General features: G+C 35.8%; 2 protein-coding genes across 4 annotated transcripts in view; both read right to left on the bottom strand.

Moving 5' to 3' along the window:
- dse (dermatan sulfate epimerase) overlaps positions 1–2,592 on the bottom strand; it is a 38,653-nt gene extending 36,061 nt beyond the window's left edge. For 2 of the 3 annotated variants that reach the window (XM_030127948.1, XM_030127949.1), the window contains exon 1: positions 2,452–2,592. Coding sequence is in view for 1 of the 3 variants with exons in the window: in XM_030127946.1 (XP_029983806.1) it covers positions 2,291–2,297 (7 nt within the window). In the remaining 2 variants the exon portion in view is untranslated. Of the gene's footprint in view, positions 1–2,290; positions 2,381–2,451 lie in introns of those variants that run through there. The other variant, XM_030127946.1, reaches the window with a different exon arrangement.
- A 7,229-nt stretch (positions 2,593–9,821) lies between these two features.
- Positions 9,822–18,181, bottom strand: part of LOC115415550 (5'-nucleotidase domain-containing protein 1-like) — a 61,198-nt gene continuing 52,838 nt past the window's right edge. The window contains exon 7 of the mRNA XM_030129148.1: positions 9,822–11,881. Within this exon, the coding sequence (XP_029985008.1) occupies positions 11,769–11,881 (113 nt within the window). The 3' untranslated portion in view covers positions 9,822–11,768. The remainder of the gene's footprint in view (positions 11,882–18,181) is intronic.

The following is an 18,181-nucleotide window of genomic DNA, read 5'->3' as shown; positions in this document are numbered from 1 at the left end:
TTAGGCTGTTTGATTGACAAATTAAAGGAAAAACCTGAAAGAATGGCTGTTGAAAGGATGATAATGCCTAATCCACAGGGCATAAGAGCTTCCTGAATAATCTCATGAGAATAAAAAATGATGTGAAATATATGCAGCCGTTTAGAGAGAATTTTGTCCATCTTTATGGTAATGAACAGATTTGTTGTCAATGTCAAGGTGCAGTGGCAACATCATATTAAGAGAATAAATGCAAGACTTTTGCATTTAATTTCCAGATTACTACTACAGACACCAAATATATACTGACAGTATTCTTTGTTAATTTATTTTCTGTTGGTCTAAGTTGTCTACGGGTTGACATGAATGAGCCTGTAAAATCTGCACTCTAACTGTAAAATGTCGACTAGAATAATATTTAGGAGAACAATCTCAGTGTGGTTAGAACTAACTATAGATGTGTTCACCAGCAATGAAAGACTTTACTCATATTATGGTCCTTAACCCTTAAAGACCCAAACAGCCCCTGGCAACCAAAAGCACCTACTGATCTAAAATGTTTAATAACTTCTGCTCCACTAAACCTACCCATATGTTGAAAAAATTCAGGTAAAATGGAGTTTGTTATCTTTTCATGGTCATTAGATATGACCCATTTGGATGTTCAAAGGCTCTGTAGTGAACATGGAAACACCATCTGTCATCTTCTACAAGACTGATTCACCAGTAAAACCCATGGAGTTTGATAAATGACAGCGGATGGAGACACTTCAGTTTATGATGTATTTTGATGAAAAATTGACTTTTCTACAGTTTTCTTTTTCTGATATCAGCTAAAATTTGCTTAGAGGTCTTATTTATGTCTTTGTGCATAAGAAATTAATATAAGTGAATCCCCAAAGGAACTTTGTGTTGGTAAATGCAAGTTATGCAAATTTACAGGATTTCAGTTATGTTGCACAATGTTGATGGTCATATGAATTATGTTTTCAAGTCAGAAATGTCCAATTTCATCACAATTAATGCTATATTTTCATGTCACAAATGGCCAAGTTATATTTTAACTGAATTTACCTGAAAAAAAAAAATTCTATTATTTTAGATTCCCCAATTTTTCTTACAAGATTACATTCTACATATCACATGTTTTATTTTTACAGGTTGCAATCTGGAGTATGGTGCTGATCCATCCTGCTTATGTTATGCCAATACATACATTAAGAATGTCACACGTCACTTTTTAAATCAACAGTTTTCTAATAATAAGCATTTTTATAAATAAATAACAATTCTATATTGTTATTTACTCTTTAGTATGATGATAAACTATACAATAAATAATTATGATACTAGTTTTTGCACAGAGATCATTTGTGGAAACGGTGACATGGCTGCAGAGCATCAGTATGATGGGATCCGTAACAACCATGTCACATCCGTCCACTGCCACATTTTGTGTTTTTGTTAAGCTGTTATTGTTTTAGATCCACAATACTAACATTTATGAAGAAGAGGAGAATTAGCAATAGTAAGGATATACGTTTATTACTAATAAAGTACTGGTACTGACCAGATCATCATGGGTAATGTCACGTCCGTCCACCAGCAAAAATTTTCACATACACGTGCTATTCAAAATCCAACATTTCTGAAAATATAGCTTCCACTGTCAAATAATATCAGTAATCTGTGCACAAATGTATTAGCATTATTTCAACACAGTTCTATGCATTTCTTACAGCTTTTTTTTTTTGGACAAAATGGCCACTCATTTAACCCCTAAGTAAATTTTAGCCGATATAATAACCTCCAACTTTACTCTGAGCTTTTATGAACATGTACATGATCAGTTCAATAAAAATATGAAAATGTATGATTTTCACAGGAAAAAATGCAAAATACAGAGGATAATATTAGCATTATTGGGATGATTAATCATTTAAGAAAGGTTTAATAGAGGGAAAAATTCATTTGGGAGCTGCCACAAAAGTAGCACTGGGTCTTTATGGGTTAAAGGCACCTTATTACTACAGAAAGTCCACTGTTACAGACTGGAGTAGAGTATTATAGGAGGAAATCAGCATTTAAACTGCAAAAACAGCACTTAAAACAGTTTTAGCACTAGATAACTTAGTAGGTTCTTCCAGTTACAGAAGGAGGACCCAGTAGAAAGTCTCACCATAAATGGAATCCCCTTTAATAGTCAACTAATGCGTCTGGTTTCAAAGGGAAAACATGACACATTTACGTTCCCTTATCCTTTCTATTGTCTTTATTTCAACTTAATGGGAAAAAAATGTGACTTTTCCACCTTTCATTGTCCTGTTCCGGCAGACAGCTGATCTATATCAATCACCGATAGTATCGATAATCCGAAAGTGCACAAAAGTCTCCTTGTTCACATCGACCACCACGAAAAACCTGTGAACTCTGAAAGGAATAAAGGAGGAAAAAAAAGAAGAATGGGTTTACCTGTCAGAAGAGGAGCCCACGGAGACGAGTTCCCGAAGAACGAACTGTCATTTCTGTCCGGAACAGGAGCGGTTTGGCCGAAGGTTATCGATATGTGTGAAAAGTTTTTAAGGAACGAGTCAAAGTCAGAGCAGAGGAAGGAATGTGTGAGCGCGAGGGAGCGTCATGAGGAGGAGGAGGGGGGGGGCGGGGGCTTAAAGGAGACCCCCCTCCCACCACCACCACCGCCAGGCTGGGTCCGCAGGTACCGGGCCTAAGTACAGCTGCACATATCGATTGTTTTTGTAATCAATTAACCCTGCGGTATCCCGTCCAGCATGGCCCTCTAAACTACACGATCTGGTTGACCTCAGTACTCTTATTCTAAAGTCTGAAGCCCATGAACATATGCTCCCCTACAGTCTACAGAAGATGTCTGAGCCCAGGCAAAGGAATTAGAATTTAAGGGGAACTGAAATCTATAAGAAAATTTAGTGTCGAACTAACATAAAAAGCCAGTGTATCTGTTAGAGGGGTACATCTGTGGAATAATCTGGAGCAAAACTTAAAAATGTCTTCTTCAGTCTGTGCATTTAAAAGGATGTATAAATCCACTATAATAACAAAATATAGAGCATTAGAAGTACGCATAAACTAAGACATTATAGTTAATTGGTTATCATGATAGGAAGATACTATCAGATTTATTAATCATTGTATTTGGAGTAAATATTTGAGGTGGATATGTATATTATAGTTTATATTGAAAACGGTTGATTATTGCAAATCTGATTGTGTATGAGGTGACTTTAAAAAAGTGTATATGAGTGGTTTTTATGGATGTTTTGTGTTATTGTAAAAAAAAAAAAAAAAAAAAAAAATATATATATATATATATATATATATATATATATATATATATATATATATATATATATATATATATATTTATACAGAGGAAAATGTGTGTTAACAAAGCAAAGTAGGCGGATCTAGTTTGATTATTAGATTGTAAAAAGGGGGTGGGAGTCAATAAGTTATACTTCTTCCCACTCCTTTTCGAGCGCAAAAAATTGCATTTATTTATTTGTTTTGACCATGTTGTATGATTCTTTGTTATCTGATGATTCTATGTGCTCGAAATAAACTACTACTACTACTATTACTACTACTACTACTACTACTACTACTACTACTACTTACTAAGTACCAAGTGTGCGTTTTTGGCACACTTGTGGAATAATGTCAAAAAATTTTCATACAGTTTGTTTTTAATTCTTTTACACTTTTTTTCTATTTCATCAACTTGAGCCATAAATAAAAATACCAAATACTCAATAATTGTCAAATTTTTTTACCCTTTAAATGCCGTGTTTGTAATGTAAACAAACTTCTTTTTTTTTTTTTGGATGCAAAAAACACACTTTTTTTTTTTTTTTTCCAATATACAACATAAAAAGTGGATTACATGTTATTAGATTTTTGCAGCCTGGCATATGTCAATGATTAACTCCAACATCAGTTAATTTCCATTATTATTTTTGGCGCAAGGTCAAATGTTCAAAAATACTAGCATCTGTCACCAAGTGTGCAAAAAATGCACACCTATACATCAAACTATTAAATATTATATATTGATTTGTTTTTCTGCTCTAATTTGGTTTTATTTTTGTAAATCAAGGTCAGTCCTAATTATACATATCAAATGGAAGAAATAGTGTGTTTTAGGCACACTTTGGAGACAGATGCTAGTCTTGTAATTTTCTTTTGTTTACAATGTGCAAATTTTAGTTGGTGGCCAGAATTTTAAAGATCATGCAAAAATGAACAACTTTTGAATTCTAACCTTATTTAAATTGTGAAAAGTAATGTGAAGTTTTTTTTAACACAAAGTGCAAAGTGTGCCTAAAAGGTACACCCGGATACTGGAGGATTAATATATTGATAATTTTCTTCGATTCGATTAAACGATTAATTGAAAAGACAGAAAAAAATTGCAAAAAAAAATATAAACCAAATAATGTGCCCTTAACCCTTTCATGCATGAATTATGAGAACCTTCATCAATATGTTTTTGTCCTGTTTTTATTCCTCTTTAGGCATGGAAAAAATAATGCGGTTAACTTTTTTTAAAGAACTTATTTTTCATGGATTTGCAAAAATGTTGAGTCAGATGATACCATGCGATTAATTTTTGAAAGAAAGCAACGTGTATTTACTGATATACTAGGTGAAAACTACGAAATAAAAACATTTTTTATGCTGCTAATCTGATGTTTTCTAATATTTTAACATACTCTGAATACTACTTACACTGTATGTAAAGTGTCTTTGAGCACCACAAAAAGCGCCATACAAATACAATGTATTATTATTATTATTATTATTATTATTATTATTATTATTATTCACTTCACGGAGATAACATGCAAAAAAAAAAAATTGTAAAAAACAAAACTGTTAATTACAATCTAATGACAATCAGCTATTGATTTACACTCAAATGTGTTACTGCATATCAGGTTTATCAAGAACAGCCCAGTTACAGTAATGGTATGAATGTCAGTGTATGAGATGATGCATAACTGTCCACTACATGAGCTGATATGGAACTAAAACAACAAAACCCATGAATATACAAGAGAACAGCTTTGCATAGCGGTCCACTGGAGTGACCACTATGCATGAAAGGGTTAATTTATTCCAGAACCAACTAAAACAGCCACAAAGACTATAAAAGTAATAGGATATATAAAAATATCTATTTGAAAATAACAAAATTATAAAAGTATATAAATATATATCTATATTTCCTCCTAAGACCTAGGAAAGTAAAAGTTTTGGCTTTTTTTTTACATTAAATAATTGCCTTGATTGGAAGTTTGCATGATGCCACAGATTTAATATTAAATACTTTTTTTTTTTTTTTTTTAAATATTCTTTGCAGTGGGCATCTTTTTTTTTTTTTTCCTTTTTTGCCCCCCTTTTTTAAGTAAAGCTGTGAACCTCTTGTCCCCTACAGAGGACAAAAATACATGCTGGAAGAATATAAACAACAACAAACAAGTCAAATGCCATCTACAAACAATATGTGGAGTGGAGTCTTCAACACATGTGGATCCAACTGACTAACTTAAGACAGAACTAAAATACAACTGAAAAAAAAAATAAAGCCAAATGTTTTTAATGTTTGTGTGAAAGCTTAAAAGTTTAAAGGCGTAAAAGTGATGGTTCCAGTGATGTAAAGTGAGTGTATAGACATTTTCTGCCTTTTTGTCTTCATCTCTTCTGAATTACGATCCATGTCGTTTGTGTTGATCCTGGCGTCACGAGCGTCAAAATAAGGAAAAACACATGGTATTTTTAAACAGCCAAAATTTACACCACCATGACTAATCGAGAAGTTAACTAATTCCAGCAAATTTGGAGTTAGCTATGTTTCCTAAAATGATAGAGTCTGCTCACTTTATGATACTTATTAGTTGGCAAAAGAATGAAAAAGAGTGATTTGAGGGACCTGGAATCCACTTTGATCTTACAAACATTACATGAGTTATTACTGGAAAAGGCTAAGGCTATGTTCAGACTGCAGGCAAATGTGGCCCAAATCTGATTTTTTTTGCCCATATGTGACCTGTATCCAATCTGTTAAAGACAGTTTGAACAGCACAAATCTGATTTTTTTCAAATCCAGCCCAGGTCACTTTCATATGTGGTCCTCAATCCGATACATATCTGATATTTTGCAGTGCAACTTCTATCTGAATGGCCAGGTTGCATTTATCCGACCTTTATGTCATTGAAATGCGACAAATGTCACAATTCTGCATCCCAGGAGGAGGAGCGGTGGGAAAAGTATATTTACTTACATAAACACAGTGCGTGCCTGTGTGGTCACATATTAAGTCAGGACCTCTTTTGCACATGCGGGCCACTTCAGGGTCGCATTCAGTTCATACTCAAAACTGATGGAAGTCGCATTTTGTGTAATATGAACGAGCACACAAAAAAATCGCATTTCACCAAAAAATCCAAATTGTGCATTACAACCTGCTGTCTGAATGTAGTGTAATTATCGTGCAGCTAGCCTATGGAGAGTAGATAAACCTAGTTAGCCTATGTTTGTATCCATTAAACCCATAACAACAACAAAGTAATTAAGTGTGAACTACAAGAAGGAAGTAAGAGTAAGCTCAAGTCAGCCAAGAAACTGGTAAAGATTATGAAGCCTTAGCTACTCTGAATGACTGTCAGGAAAAGAACTGATTTCAGCAATCTTATGGTTACCTGACTTAACTGGGTTTGCTAATTTCATGAGATTTCTCCTAGCTGACACACAGATGATTGATTATCCTTTTTAGCAAATATAAAGGTCTGTATGTACTCTACGAGAAAAAAGAAACAAAGATGATTCTGGCTGAGACATTTCTTACATCACCAGAAACTTCATAGCTTCACCAATAAAACCCATGGACACATACGTACCACTTCCTCACATCAACCACAACCACTTTAAACTTCCAACCACACATTAGCAGTTGGACACCACACCAGAGAAATCTATTATGTATTAAATGTGTACATTTAATTCAATAGCCTAAATACACCTGTTGTTATACAGCCCAGGCTATAGAGTGAGGCTGCTATCAAAATATGTGTATGCATAAGATAGACAGGCGTGCATATTAGTCTATAGTTGTGCAAAAAATAAATATTTGAAAACTCTTGAATGAGTTCAGTCGTACGTAAAATGTATTGTGTGTATTTTATCTGTAAGAATACAAATGAATAGGTTTTGACAACAAGAATTACAAACATAAAATGCAACTTTATGATTGCGCTTTCTCCATTATGAATTCGAATTCATCAGCGTTATTCTACTGTCAAAAGTATGTCACCATACTCCATCTTGCACAGAGATCCTGCCCAATCTTGCCTTGATCTTGCCGTGGAAAGGGAACCTAAACTCATGCATAGTCTGTTAGGGATGGGAATCGAGAGTCGGTTCTTTTTGAGTCCCGGATCCCAGTAGCTCAATTCCTTTAAATCGTTTGCCTGCCTGCTTAATGATTCTGTTTATCGATTCCACCTTCATTGTGCATGCGCGATGAAGTCACAGGTACGCTGCATTATTTTGGTCTGAACATAGCCAACATGGTGTTGAGGCAAAAATGGTCTAAAAAGACAACACTAGGGCCACTTGTAACACTTGCAAAGCTTCCCTGTCTTCAAAAGGGTGGAATCCCTCCAATATGCTCCAACATTTGTCCACACAGCATGTGATTCATTTCCAGGAATGTCATGTATTGGATATGCTACTTAGCGACGCTTGTGAATGTTGCGGTAGAGTGAACGCCGGGCCCAGTTCCGGTGCGAGCAACAAACATCGTACCCCCTCAAATACATGTTTCCGAAGGTAGGAGAAAGGAAATGAGGTGCATAACAACAGGAGACAAGCTGAGCTGAGTCGAACTGGCAAAATAAGGCCTGGGAGGAATTAGTAAAGCGTCTTTAGTTTCACTTTCACTGCCCCCCCCAAACGGGCCCGGCATCATTTGTTATTCCTATTTGTACATACTGTATATGGTATATTTTCTGTGCAGAGATGGAAATATAGAAGATAGTTAATGGAAACACACCCGTTTGTACTCTTGTATTCCCTCACCCAATGAGAATTGATAAGCAAAATTGATAATGGAATCGTAAAATTCTGATCGATTCCCATCCCTATAGTCTGTAGAAGCGATGTTTCTTCTGCTCCATAAATAATGCCTGTGAAGTGGTGTCTTATTTTTGACAGTAGTCACATTGGTGAATTCATATTTGTGATGATGAAAGTGCAATCGTAAGGTTGCATTTCATATTTGTAATTCTTGATGTCAAAACTTTTTCATTCCTATTCTGACAGATAACACACACACTACATTTTATGTACAACTGAATTCAGTCAAGAGTTTACAAATATTCATTTTTTGCACAACTATATTTATGTTTGCAGACCTATAGACTAATATGCACGCATATCTGTCTTATGCATGTAAATATTTTGACAGCTTCCTTACCCCATACAGGCCCCCAGCAATGGTTGATCCATGTACACTACTGTTCCTGACTAGACCCTGGTTGTGCCTGTTAAGTTCATTACAATTTAGCTTGCAAATTATTAAAAGTTGTTGAATCTGTCAAAAAAAAAAAAAAACATAGTTAAATATGTTTAATACATTAAATACATTAAGCAATTCATAGACATTAATGTCCCTAATCCGCCAACATTAATTTAGCATGTCGCTAGCCCAGGAAGTGGAATGCTAATTAATGTAATACTAGCTCCTTTTTGAGTCACTTAATGGTAACCTGAGATAAATTTGTAAAAGTAGTGACTCAAATTTGGTTAAATATGACTTTTGACAGAGCATACATTGTATTCTTTATATTACAAGTGCAAAGTTAAATTCATAGGCCAATACAAACCTGTTGTACAGAGAATTACACAGCACTGATTAGTCTAGCAGATGACTAATCTAAACTAGTTAACTAATGTCAGCAAACATGCATATCAGATATTGGCGAGTTCCCGGTGTATTCCCCCAGCTGTGTTTCATAACATCATAACATCAATAAAGCTAAATAAAAGTAGGCTCAGGGTAACTTGTCAAAGAGCTAACAACCCATTTTTTGTATTAATTGTGACACACAATCCTTACATGGCACTAATTGGTCTAGAATGTCCAAGCTAATGTCAGCAAATGCTAGATAGCTGACATCACGGGGCCTGTTTGCTGACTTCATGACTTCTCTTTTTGTGTTACAGCAGCTACACTGTTTTAGCATTTACCATTATCCTGTAATTTGTGGTTCCAGTGGCTAAAGTTTGGCAATACATGTCTTCATTACAGCCCGTAGAAAGGTTCTGTTCAGTATAAGTGGATTTTTATCCATTTTTCTGCACTGTTTGTACCGCAAAAGAACAAAACAAATCAAGTAATATAATGAGTGGCATATCACTGTAAGTTTCATGTTTTTTTTTTCAATAAAAGTTTAACACTAATTTAGTCCATATTAATTTCTAATAAATTGTACAACAAATTGTATAGTTGGAGGGTCTACTGGACTGTATTAAGTTGGTGGACATTAGCATCTGGGTGCACTTAAGAATGTTGCTTGAATTAGCTCCTAAGACATATGGTAGCTAGCTCTGTTGTCAGTTATTTTGTCAACCCCGAAGCACATTTATAACACATGACAATACACTTAAATTCAGTCTGACAATCTTCCACTGTGTGCAAACAAAAACAAGTGTTCTTCGCATCATAAATGCAGTGTTCTTCAATTAGCCTGTGGAAGAAAAATAAAGCAGAATTGTGCTTTCAAAACAAAAGTCAGAGAAAACGTTACGTAAGAAAATTGTAGAACATTTTATTTCATTGACAGTACTTCAACACTTGAACACAGAATATAACTTTCCCTGTGTTTTTCAAGAACTTAAGACCACAAATGAATCCAACATAAGGCAAATGTGCAAGTCAAATTTTCCAGGTCAGATGAGAAAAAGAAGAGTACAATCACTACAGCTGTATGCTTAAAACACTTGCACACACAGCACAAGTAATAATTCACTTGGGATGACCAATCTCACATTGGTGCCGACAGCTTTATGCTGCTTATTACTGTTAAAATATTCTCTTTATTTGTGAGATGATGGTCATCGTAAAGGAACTCTATTTGGGAGAAACCAGCTGAGATGCAAAGACTGACACCACTGTTATTTTTTGGGGCAGGTCCAAGAGTAATTTAGCCTAGCTTAGCTCAAAAACAACATCTGAACACAAGATGTTTTTGTTTAATTATTTATTTATTGGGGGGGCTGCATTATCATTATGACGATAATGATGATGATTTGTAGACTAGCTGGAAGTTAGCATCGCCCCGGTTCCCTCAACGACAAGACAATGGCATTTCTCCATTGGGTTTTGAATTTTTGCAGAAAAAAAGTAATAGAGGAAAAAATATTAGTGATAATCCATCATATCGATGATCAGGAACATCCCCTTCCACCCACTTTTTAAGTTCTAAAGCATAAATACAGTTGCCAAAAGTAAAAAACAAACTAAGTTATCAACAAACTACTGCAGTCAAACAAGGTTTCGGGGTATTCATTAGCTGCAATCTGTAACTTCACCACTAGATATAAGTAACTTCTACACCCTGAACCTGAAGTTTACCTGAAAATACCCCCCGAACCAGACTTCGACACAAAACAACCAGTCTATCAGAATTTTCATGGCCACCGATGCTAACATTATGCCATTCCCCCAACTTTGTATCCTAGTCTAAAAACTTCCCGGACCCATGGAGATGAACTTTAATGTCAATCACAGCAACAATCTACTGTAACTGTCACAGGGTTTTCCCAAATGAAATGTTCCTTAAACAATATGGCACAACTTGTCTATGCACACCGACAAAACAACCATTCAGAAGTCGGTTAAAGCATATATCAATCTAGATATAAATGAAGCACAAGTAGTCCACATTTTTTTACACAATCACTCAAAGAGCACATGTCACTGTTGCACCGAAATAATACAGAGAACATCTAGCATAGTCTTCGTCGTCCATTAGAATTATTATCATTATTATTATTAGAATTATTAAGTGTTTCCCGAATGGTGTTTTTTGAAACAGCCAACACAAAAGACAGCACTGTGCCAGATCTTTGGCAACAATGACCTGAAGAACACCTTCTACCAAACTGACACAGGGAGGGGAACAGTAGACTTAAATGTCAGGTTTAGCGTACTAAAATGCATACAGTAAAACTAGATTTCAAAAAGAAAAACTTTACAAGTCATACAGAAATACTGACACAATGAAGGATTTTTAGGGACAAACACTCTTGTGACTGTCGCAATCTTGAGGTAATCACTTCAGGGGTACAGGTAAACGGTCACAGAAAAGTTCAGAAGAATTGTCAAACACTCTACCGTACAAAATAAAGAGAAAGGGTTCACACATGAAACAGTAAGAACACAACATCTCCTATTGTTACTGTATGTGGACACGCACACTCACACTTAATTGTGTCAATTTGTCGTATTTCCACGGTACACTAAACCACGACACAACGTTCAAATGTAGGCGTTATTACAGAGATACTGTGGCTTACATTCACATCTGAATGGGTGGAGTTGGGGGGGTGTAGTATATGTGTCCTGTGGGGGTCAGGTGGAAAACTACAGGCAAAAATGGAGGCACATTCCTCTCCTGAGGCTGAAGGGAAAGGGAGGACTTTTTTCTCTTTTTTTCTCTTCTTTTATTCTTTTTTTTTTTTTTTTCTTTTACGACATACTCTCGCACCTCTTCAGCAAAGAATCCGGAGGCCGGGGGTAGTAGCCAGTGGTGCAGGGCTTGTCGGGGGAGAACCTGGGGAACTTGTAATCCAGAGGCAGATCTAGAAAGAGCAGAGTAAAAAACAGAACAAGCTGTTGGCTTAATGAAGTGCTTCTCCTGGAAAGCGACTGCAAACAGTCAAGAGTGATTCATTATCGAGTGGGAGAGCACACTTTGTACTAAACAGCAGGTAGTAATAATCAGTGAGGCCAGAGAATGTTGGACTTACCATGTTTGATCTTTCCTTTCCTAACCTTGGCATAGAACAATCATAAATAACATGCCTGTGCTCAGCTGTGATGAAAAAGGTGACGGTTCTGAAACACAAGCCTTATGAAAGTGCTGAAATGTAATTGAAGCATTGTGGTACGTGCTAAGATGAAAGCAGAGAAGAAAAAATGTCCACATTTTTCACATTTCATTTTACGCCGTAGCATCTGTGGGTTGTAAAAGGTTAAAAGAACAGGGCCGTGGCTAAATCAATGCCAGAATGTTCAACTGGAGTAATTCAATTAAGGGCGTTTTCACAGCTAGAGTTGGTTTAATCTGGTTAAATGATGAGTTTGTAAACTTGAGTCTATTTCCCCTTGAATCAGTTTCTTTTGACACAGAGAAATCCAAGCAAACAAAAATGTATCAATACAAACATTCACTCTGCTCATTAATTAGATGAAGAACAAGAAAGTAAACACAGGAAGACGGTCCAGTGTTCAACTCTAGTGAACATTATTGTGTGAGAAACAACTGCAACTTAACATGGAGGAGCTACTTATAACTCCTACCATCAATTTAGCACTTTTGTTGCTAGATTTAAAAACTTGTCAGACACTAACAACTTTTTTTCTAAAAACACCTAGCAATAAATTTAGCTACTTTTAAAATTTGTTTGGAAACTTTTATCAACTTTTGAAAAGTGACTCAAACACTAAAACACACATTTTTCCTCTAAATGACATGAAATGATGTTCTCTGTCCCAGTCGTATAAACCCACGCTCTGTGTTTCCAAGTCAGTGTTTACAACTTACACACTTTGTTGGTATATTTAGTGATTTGTTCAGACCCCTGTAGAGATTCTTGATCAAAAAAAGCCACTAGTGAAAAATCTATTACCTATTTCTGGTGTTATTGGAGACTTTTGGCTTTTTGGATAAGTGATTTTTACGTGAAAGCACATACTGTTCTTTGTTTAAAACAAATCACTGAATATAAGTCAGTCCCATTGACACTGACAGTTTTCTCTATTGTCTCTTTTTGTCCATTTAGATTGTTAATGTAGACTGAAAATTAAAAATGTTATGTTTTAAAACGTTCATATTTTTCTGTGACTTGTAGTTTCCTAAGTGGAGTATACTGTTAAAAACCAAACCAAACTGAAGGTAAAATCTAAACAAACAAACAAATAAATAACTAATCTCAGTAACTCCTCTGGAGTGTCTCTTTTGGGATACTTTAGCCGGTCCCCAAGGAGGATGGTTGGAATTGGTACATTAAAAAAAAAAAAAAAAGAATTGACTGAGTATGGTTCATTTATAGTTCTAAACGTATTTAGTTTGTTTTTCGCTCACTTTTTGTCTCTTAACACAATGTTATTCCTCTCTCCTACATTGTTCATTACAATTATATGCATATTTACAATTATGTAAATTAGGTGATGACACAATTTAGCAACTTCTAGTGACTTTTAGGACGGACAATAGATACTTTCTTCACTGAGGAGGTAGAAACGTTGAGCTGGATATAAGAAGTGGAGGTGATTTTTATTTTAAGCATCATCATCTTGATCTTCTGAAGACAGACATGGCCATATTTAGACAAAAGTGAGGAACTGGGGAAGAGCAGGAGGTGACGGGTGAAACTCGACAAGGTAAAGCACCAACTAAATTATGGTAAAATAATAAAAAATACCCCCCCCCCCCCCCCACGCCATGGCCCTCTCCAGGATTAAGCAGTTCAGAAAATGAACAAATGAATACTTTCATTTAAACAAGAAATTTCTTTTGATGGTTTTCTTATTGTTGACCAAAACTACAGTAAAGCCATCTGTCATGAAAAAATACTATTTATTCAAGAAACAGACCTGTCACTCTATTCTAGGGTTGGCCACCCCTGCTCTATTCTATTAAATGTGGAATAAGAACACCAGAACACATATTAGAGAGTCAAAATGCAATGAATGAGACCCAGAAAAAATTACTGACTTTTCAGGCAATTGACTATTTTTGGTAATTTCCACACATTATAAGATAGTGACAGCAACAGTTACAGTGAGGATATAATCTCAGGTCGAATGGGGTCTACAGGGTCTGCAAGGTCCACTTCTGCATGAACAGGGAGTGTACCTGCTTTGTTCAGTACCATGAAGTAATGGTACTAATGTAAGGAATGATGTTCAAAGTGATAATGTGTTTGTTGACAGGTGTCTGGATCAAGGTTCTAATAGTTCTGGATTTTTCATTATAGTTTTATTTAGTTTTGACTTTTTTTTCTCTAATTCAGTTAGTTTTAATTCGTTTTTAGAGCAGGTTTGCTAGTTTTTATTAGTTCTTATTTTTTTCCTAAATGCTTAGTTTTAGTATTAATTTTAGTTTGGTTGTATCTTTTATCTTCTTCGCTGTCGTATTCAAAAAAGTCCCGTACAGGACTCTGCTGCTTTCTCCCAACTTTAGTCTCCATGTTTCCAGGTAGAGTGGGTACGAGAGGACGACTCTAAATGAAAAGTGATGAGAAGTGATGGACCGTGAAGTGTCGTACGATGCTGCTAGCTAAAATTGCTAGAGCGAAATAAATCGCTTTTGTATCAATCCGACATTGACAGAGACGAAAACAAAGGGAATTTTATCCATAATTTTTATACGTTTTAGTTAGTTTTGTAAGCACACAATACAGTTTCAGTTAGTAATAATTTTTTTCTTTTAATTATAGTTTTTATTTATTTCAGTTAACAAAAATGCTTTTTCATATCTAGTTTTCATCATTTTGTTAGTTTTCGTTTATGATAATAACCTTGGTCTGGATCAACACTTATGTTGTTGTAATGATCTAAATGCAAGTTCCTTTCACATTACGTGTGTTTTTCTTGTATTTTTATATTCACTTCTTGGATTTTCCCCCCCTTTTTGTTTTGCCATGCATGGGCAAGGAACCAAATAAATCAACCTTGATTTTCTACAAGACACTTTTTTGTTTAATTTTACAAAAGTAATAAAGTCTTGTTATGTCCTGCAATAACACACTAAGGTTGAAAATTTGAATTTCAGAATATTTCTATGAGTGCCCTATAAAGGGTTAATAGTTCTGGGGAGCAGTTGAACAGAATTCAGTTGGAACCAGGCGTTTTAGAGCCAGCATCTAGTGGCTGTCATTGGTATTACACTTCCACATACTTCCACACTGGCTTCCATTTGCAGTTGAGGTTGTTGTCCCACAACTACAATTACACAAGCTGCTACAGTTTGCATGCTTTGTCTTCAGAGTTCACCTGGTAGCTGGGATGAATCAGGTCGGATTCACATGCCCACCACAAACAAACCACTGCAGAGTTCTTCAGGGACCAGATGAGACTGTCTGCTCTACAGGATCTCAGTGTGGTGGGTTTGGTCTGCATCCAAGCAGGGATCATTGTGTTGAAACCAACCCACATGAATCGCCGCAAAGAGGAAAACAAACAAGAGTCCATAATAAAAGAAGCACCAACCGGATGAAAAAAGCAGAGGTGTGAAAACATCCACTGCACTTTTTTAGAGCTCAGATGGAACTATAAAACCTGAGCTGAAGCTAAAGTGTGCTAAAATGAATTCGCCTTCAGCAGCATATAGGAGTGAATGTTTGCCATTATTGCTATTTTTATGACTCATCTTGTTGAAACTACACAGAAACTACAAAGACAGACAACTCATTCTAGTTTGGGGCCAAATTCAGCTCAATTTGACCTCAAATGGGCTGGACTATTAAAATAATAACATATTAACCTATAAATAATAACAACTACAAACTTTTCTCTATGTTTTGTGGGAAGATAAAGCAAAAATACATGATGAATATATGTACATCTACAAACAATCTTTCAAACCATCCCTTCAAACCAACAAAATGTGAATGAAAGGAACAACCTGAAATTTCTTAAGAAAAATAAGTACAATTTTAACAATGTTACGCCTGAGCTTATCATTTACACATGTGCATTACAACTTACAGATCACAGTGGATCTACAAATACACAAAACATTTAGTAACAGACAGAATGTCGAGACATTATGACATGTACAGTTTTATACTTTTTTTACACTAAAACAAAGAGAAAGATTTGGAGTTGTTATTATTTATGGGTTATTATGATTGTATTTTATCAGTCTGACCCACTTGAGATCAAATTGGTCTGTATGTGGCCCTGGAACTAAAATGGTCTAAAATCTGTTGATATCTTCAGTATAATATTTGCATTTCAAAAATTCATCCCACAGGCCGGATTGGACCCTTTGGTGGGCCGGTTTTGGCCCATGGGCCGTATGTTTGACACCCCTGGTCTAAGCACTCTGGCCTTAACATGCACTTGGGCCTCTCGAAGTAAACAGACAACATAACCCTTGTTTGTTTCAAGAATAATCAACAGGCCTCTGCAATAACATACAGTCAAACAGTTGTGTGGTTTATGTGTAATTACATTGTAATCTGTGCCACCACAGGACGTTTGAGCACACATGTCATGACAACATAATTGGTGGCATTCTTAGACTGGTACCAAGTCATAAAAATGGAAGTTTCCTGGCATCATAAAAGTTTTTTTTTGCTGAGTAAAGCACAAAGCAGATGGGTCAGAACAAAAGTTACCAAATGTGAGACCAGACCAACATGGTTAGAGTTAAGGTTTAATGGTAGAGTTAGTCCCAAGATCAGACCAAAGCAAATGATCCCATTCAATCCACTCATTGTTACGTACATTTTTCAGTAAGTTCTCTGCCACATTGATGGTTAGAGTTAATGCCGACTTTGCCTCAACATCTGTCTTTGGCCCAGTTTAATTCCTGTGAATGTTCCTTTGTTGAAATGCTAAGATGAAGAAAATGTTTGATGTGGGAGCAGAGATTGCAAACCACTGAATGTTCAACATTCGATTGGTTTTTCACGTCTTTTTACACCATGAGTTTGTCAGAGTTGTGTTCTGTGAACCACATGGATGCATTTACAGCAATTCCATTGAAAACATATCATCTGTGCTAAGACCTTTTCCTCTTGCAACAAGACAAAACCTAAAGGAAATCAGCATTATTATGTCAGGTCTCCTGTTTTTTTCTCTCTGCTCCTGGTTTAATTTGCTCAAAACATATACCATCTTATATTATAAAAGGAAGTGCACTCTGTTTGTGTGTGTGTGTGTGTGTCTCAGGTATCACACAAAATCCAGAAAGAGCTAACTGCTGCAGTTTTGCATACTTATGTATTTTTGGTCAAGGAAGAGACTAGCAAAAATGCCAAGTTGATTGGACCAATATTTAGGGAGATATTAAAAATAATAATTAATAATAATTAATATTTAGGGAGATGGTACCCCTCAGGGTTGGGATGTGTATTTTAAAAACATGGGGCTATACGCTGTGCTGTGCCGCCCCTTTGATTCTGGAACGCAGGTCCACTGTGTAACAGTCCAGCCTGTCTCACCTCTGTTACTCCTTTGGCTTGGCTGTGGACATCAGTCAATGGTGGAAAAAAGGGGAGATCACCATCTCACCTTTTTTCAAGGATCTCTGTGTAAAAGTGGTTTGTGACTTTGGACATGAGACTGATTTGTGTCTTTGTCTTTTTGTCTAGTTTGTATTTTCAACTAGAAAAGCACTCGGAGAGCGCAGACCTCTGCCAGGGCAGATCAGTGCCCCCCCCCCCCCCCCCGATCACCACCAAAATGTAATCATTTGTTCTTTGTGCCAGTATCAACATTTCCTGAAAATTTCATCCAAATCTATCCATAACTTTTTGAGTTATTTTGTTAACAGACAAACAAACAAACAGACTCTGATGAAAACATAACCTCCGCCATTTCACTTGGTGGAAGTAATAAACTGACAGTTACCACAGGGCTGTGGCCTCATTTTTACATGGTGGCAGGAAACAATCCTGTGGTGTCCATCTTAACATCCAGTGCATCATTAAAAAGACAAACTGAATCAAAAAATGCTATCACTGTTGCAAAACTCCTCAGTAATGAAAGTATCTATCGTCTGTTCCAGAAGTCACTAGAAGTTGTTAAATGATGTTATCACCCAATTTACATAATTGTAAATGTGCATGTAATTGTAATGAACGATGTAGTAGAGAGGAATAACATCGTGTTAGAGACAAAAAGTGAGTATAAAAACACCCTAAATA

This window comes from Sphaeramia orbicularis, chromosome 24 (assembly GCF_902148855.1).
Source record: "Sphaeramia orbicularis chromosome 24, fSphaOr1.1, whole genome shotgun sequence".
Taxonomy (NCBI): domain Eukaryota; kingdom Metazoa; phylum Chordata; class Actinopteri; order Kurtiformes; family Apogonidae; genus Sphaeramia; species Sphaeramia orbicularis.
The sequence above is the reverse complement of the archived record's forward strand: the minus strand, read 5'-3'. Positions and strand labels throughout refer to the sequence as shown.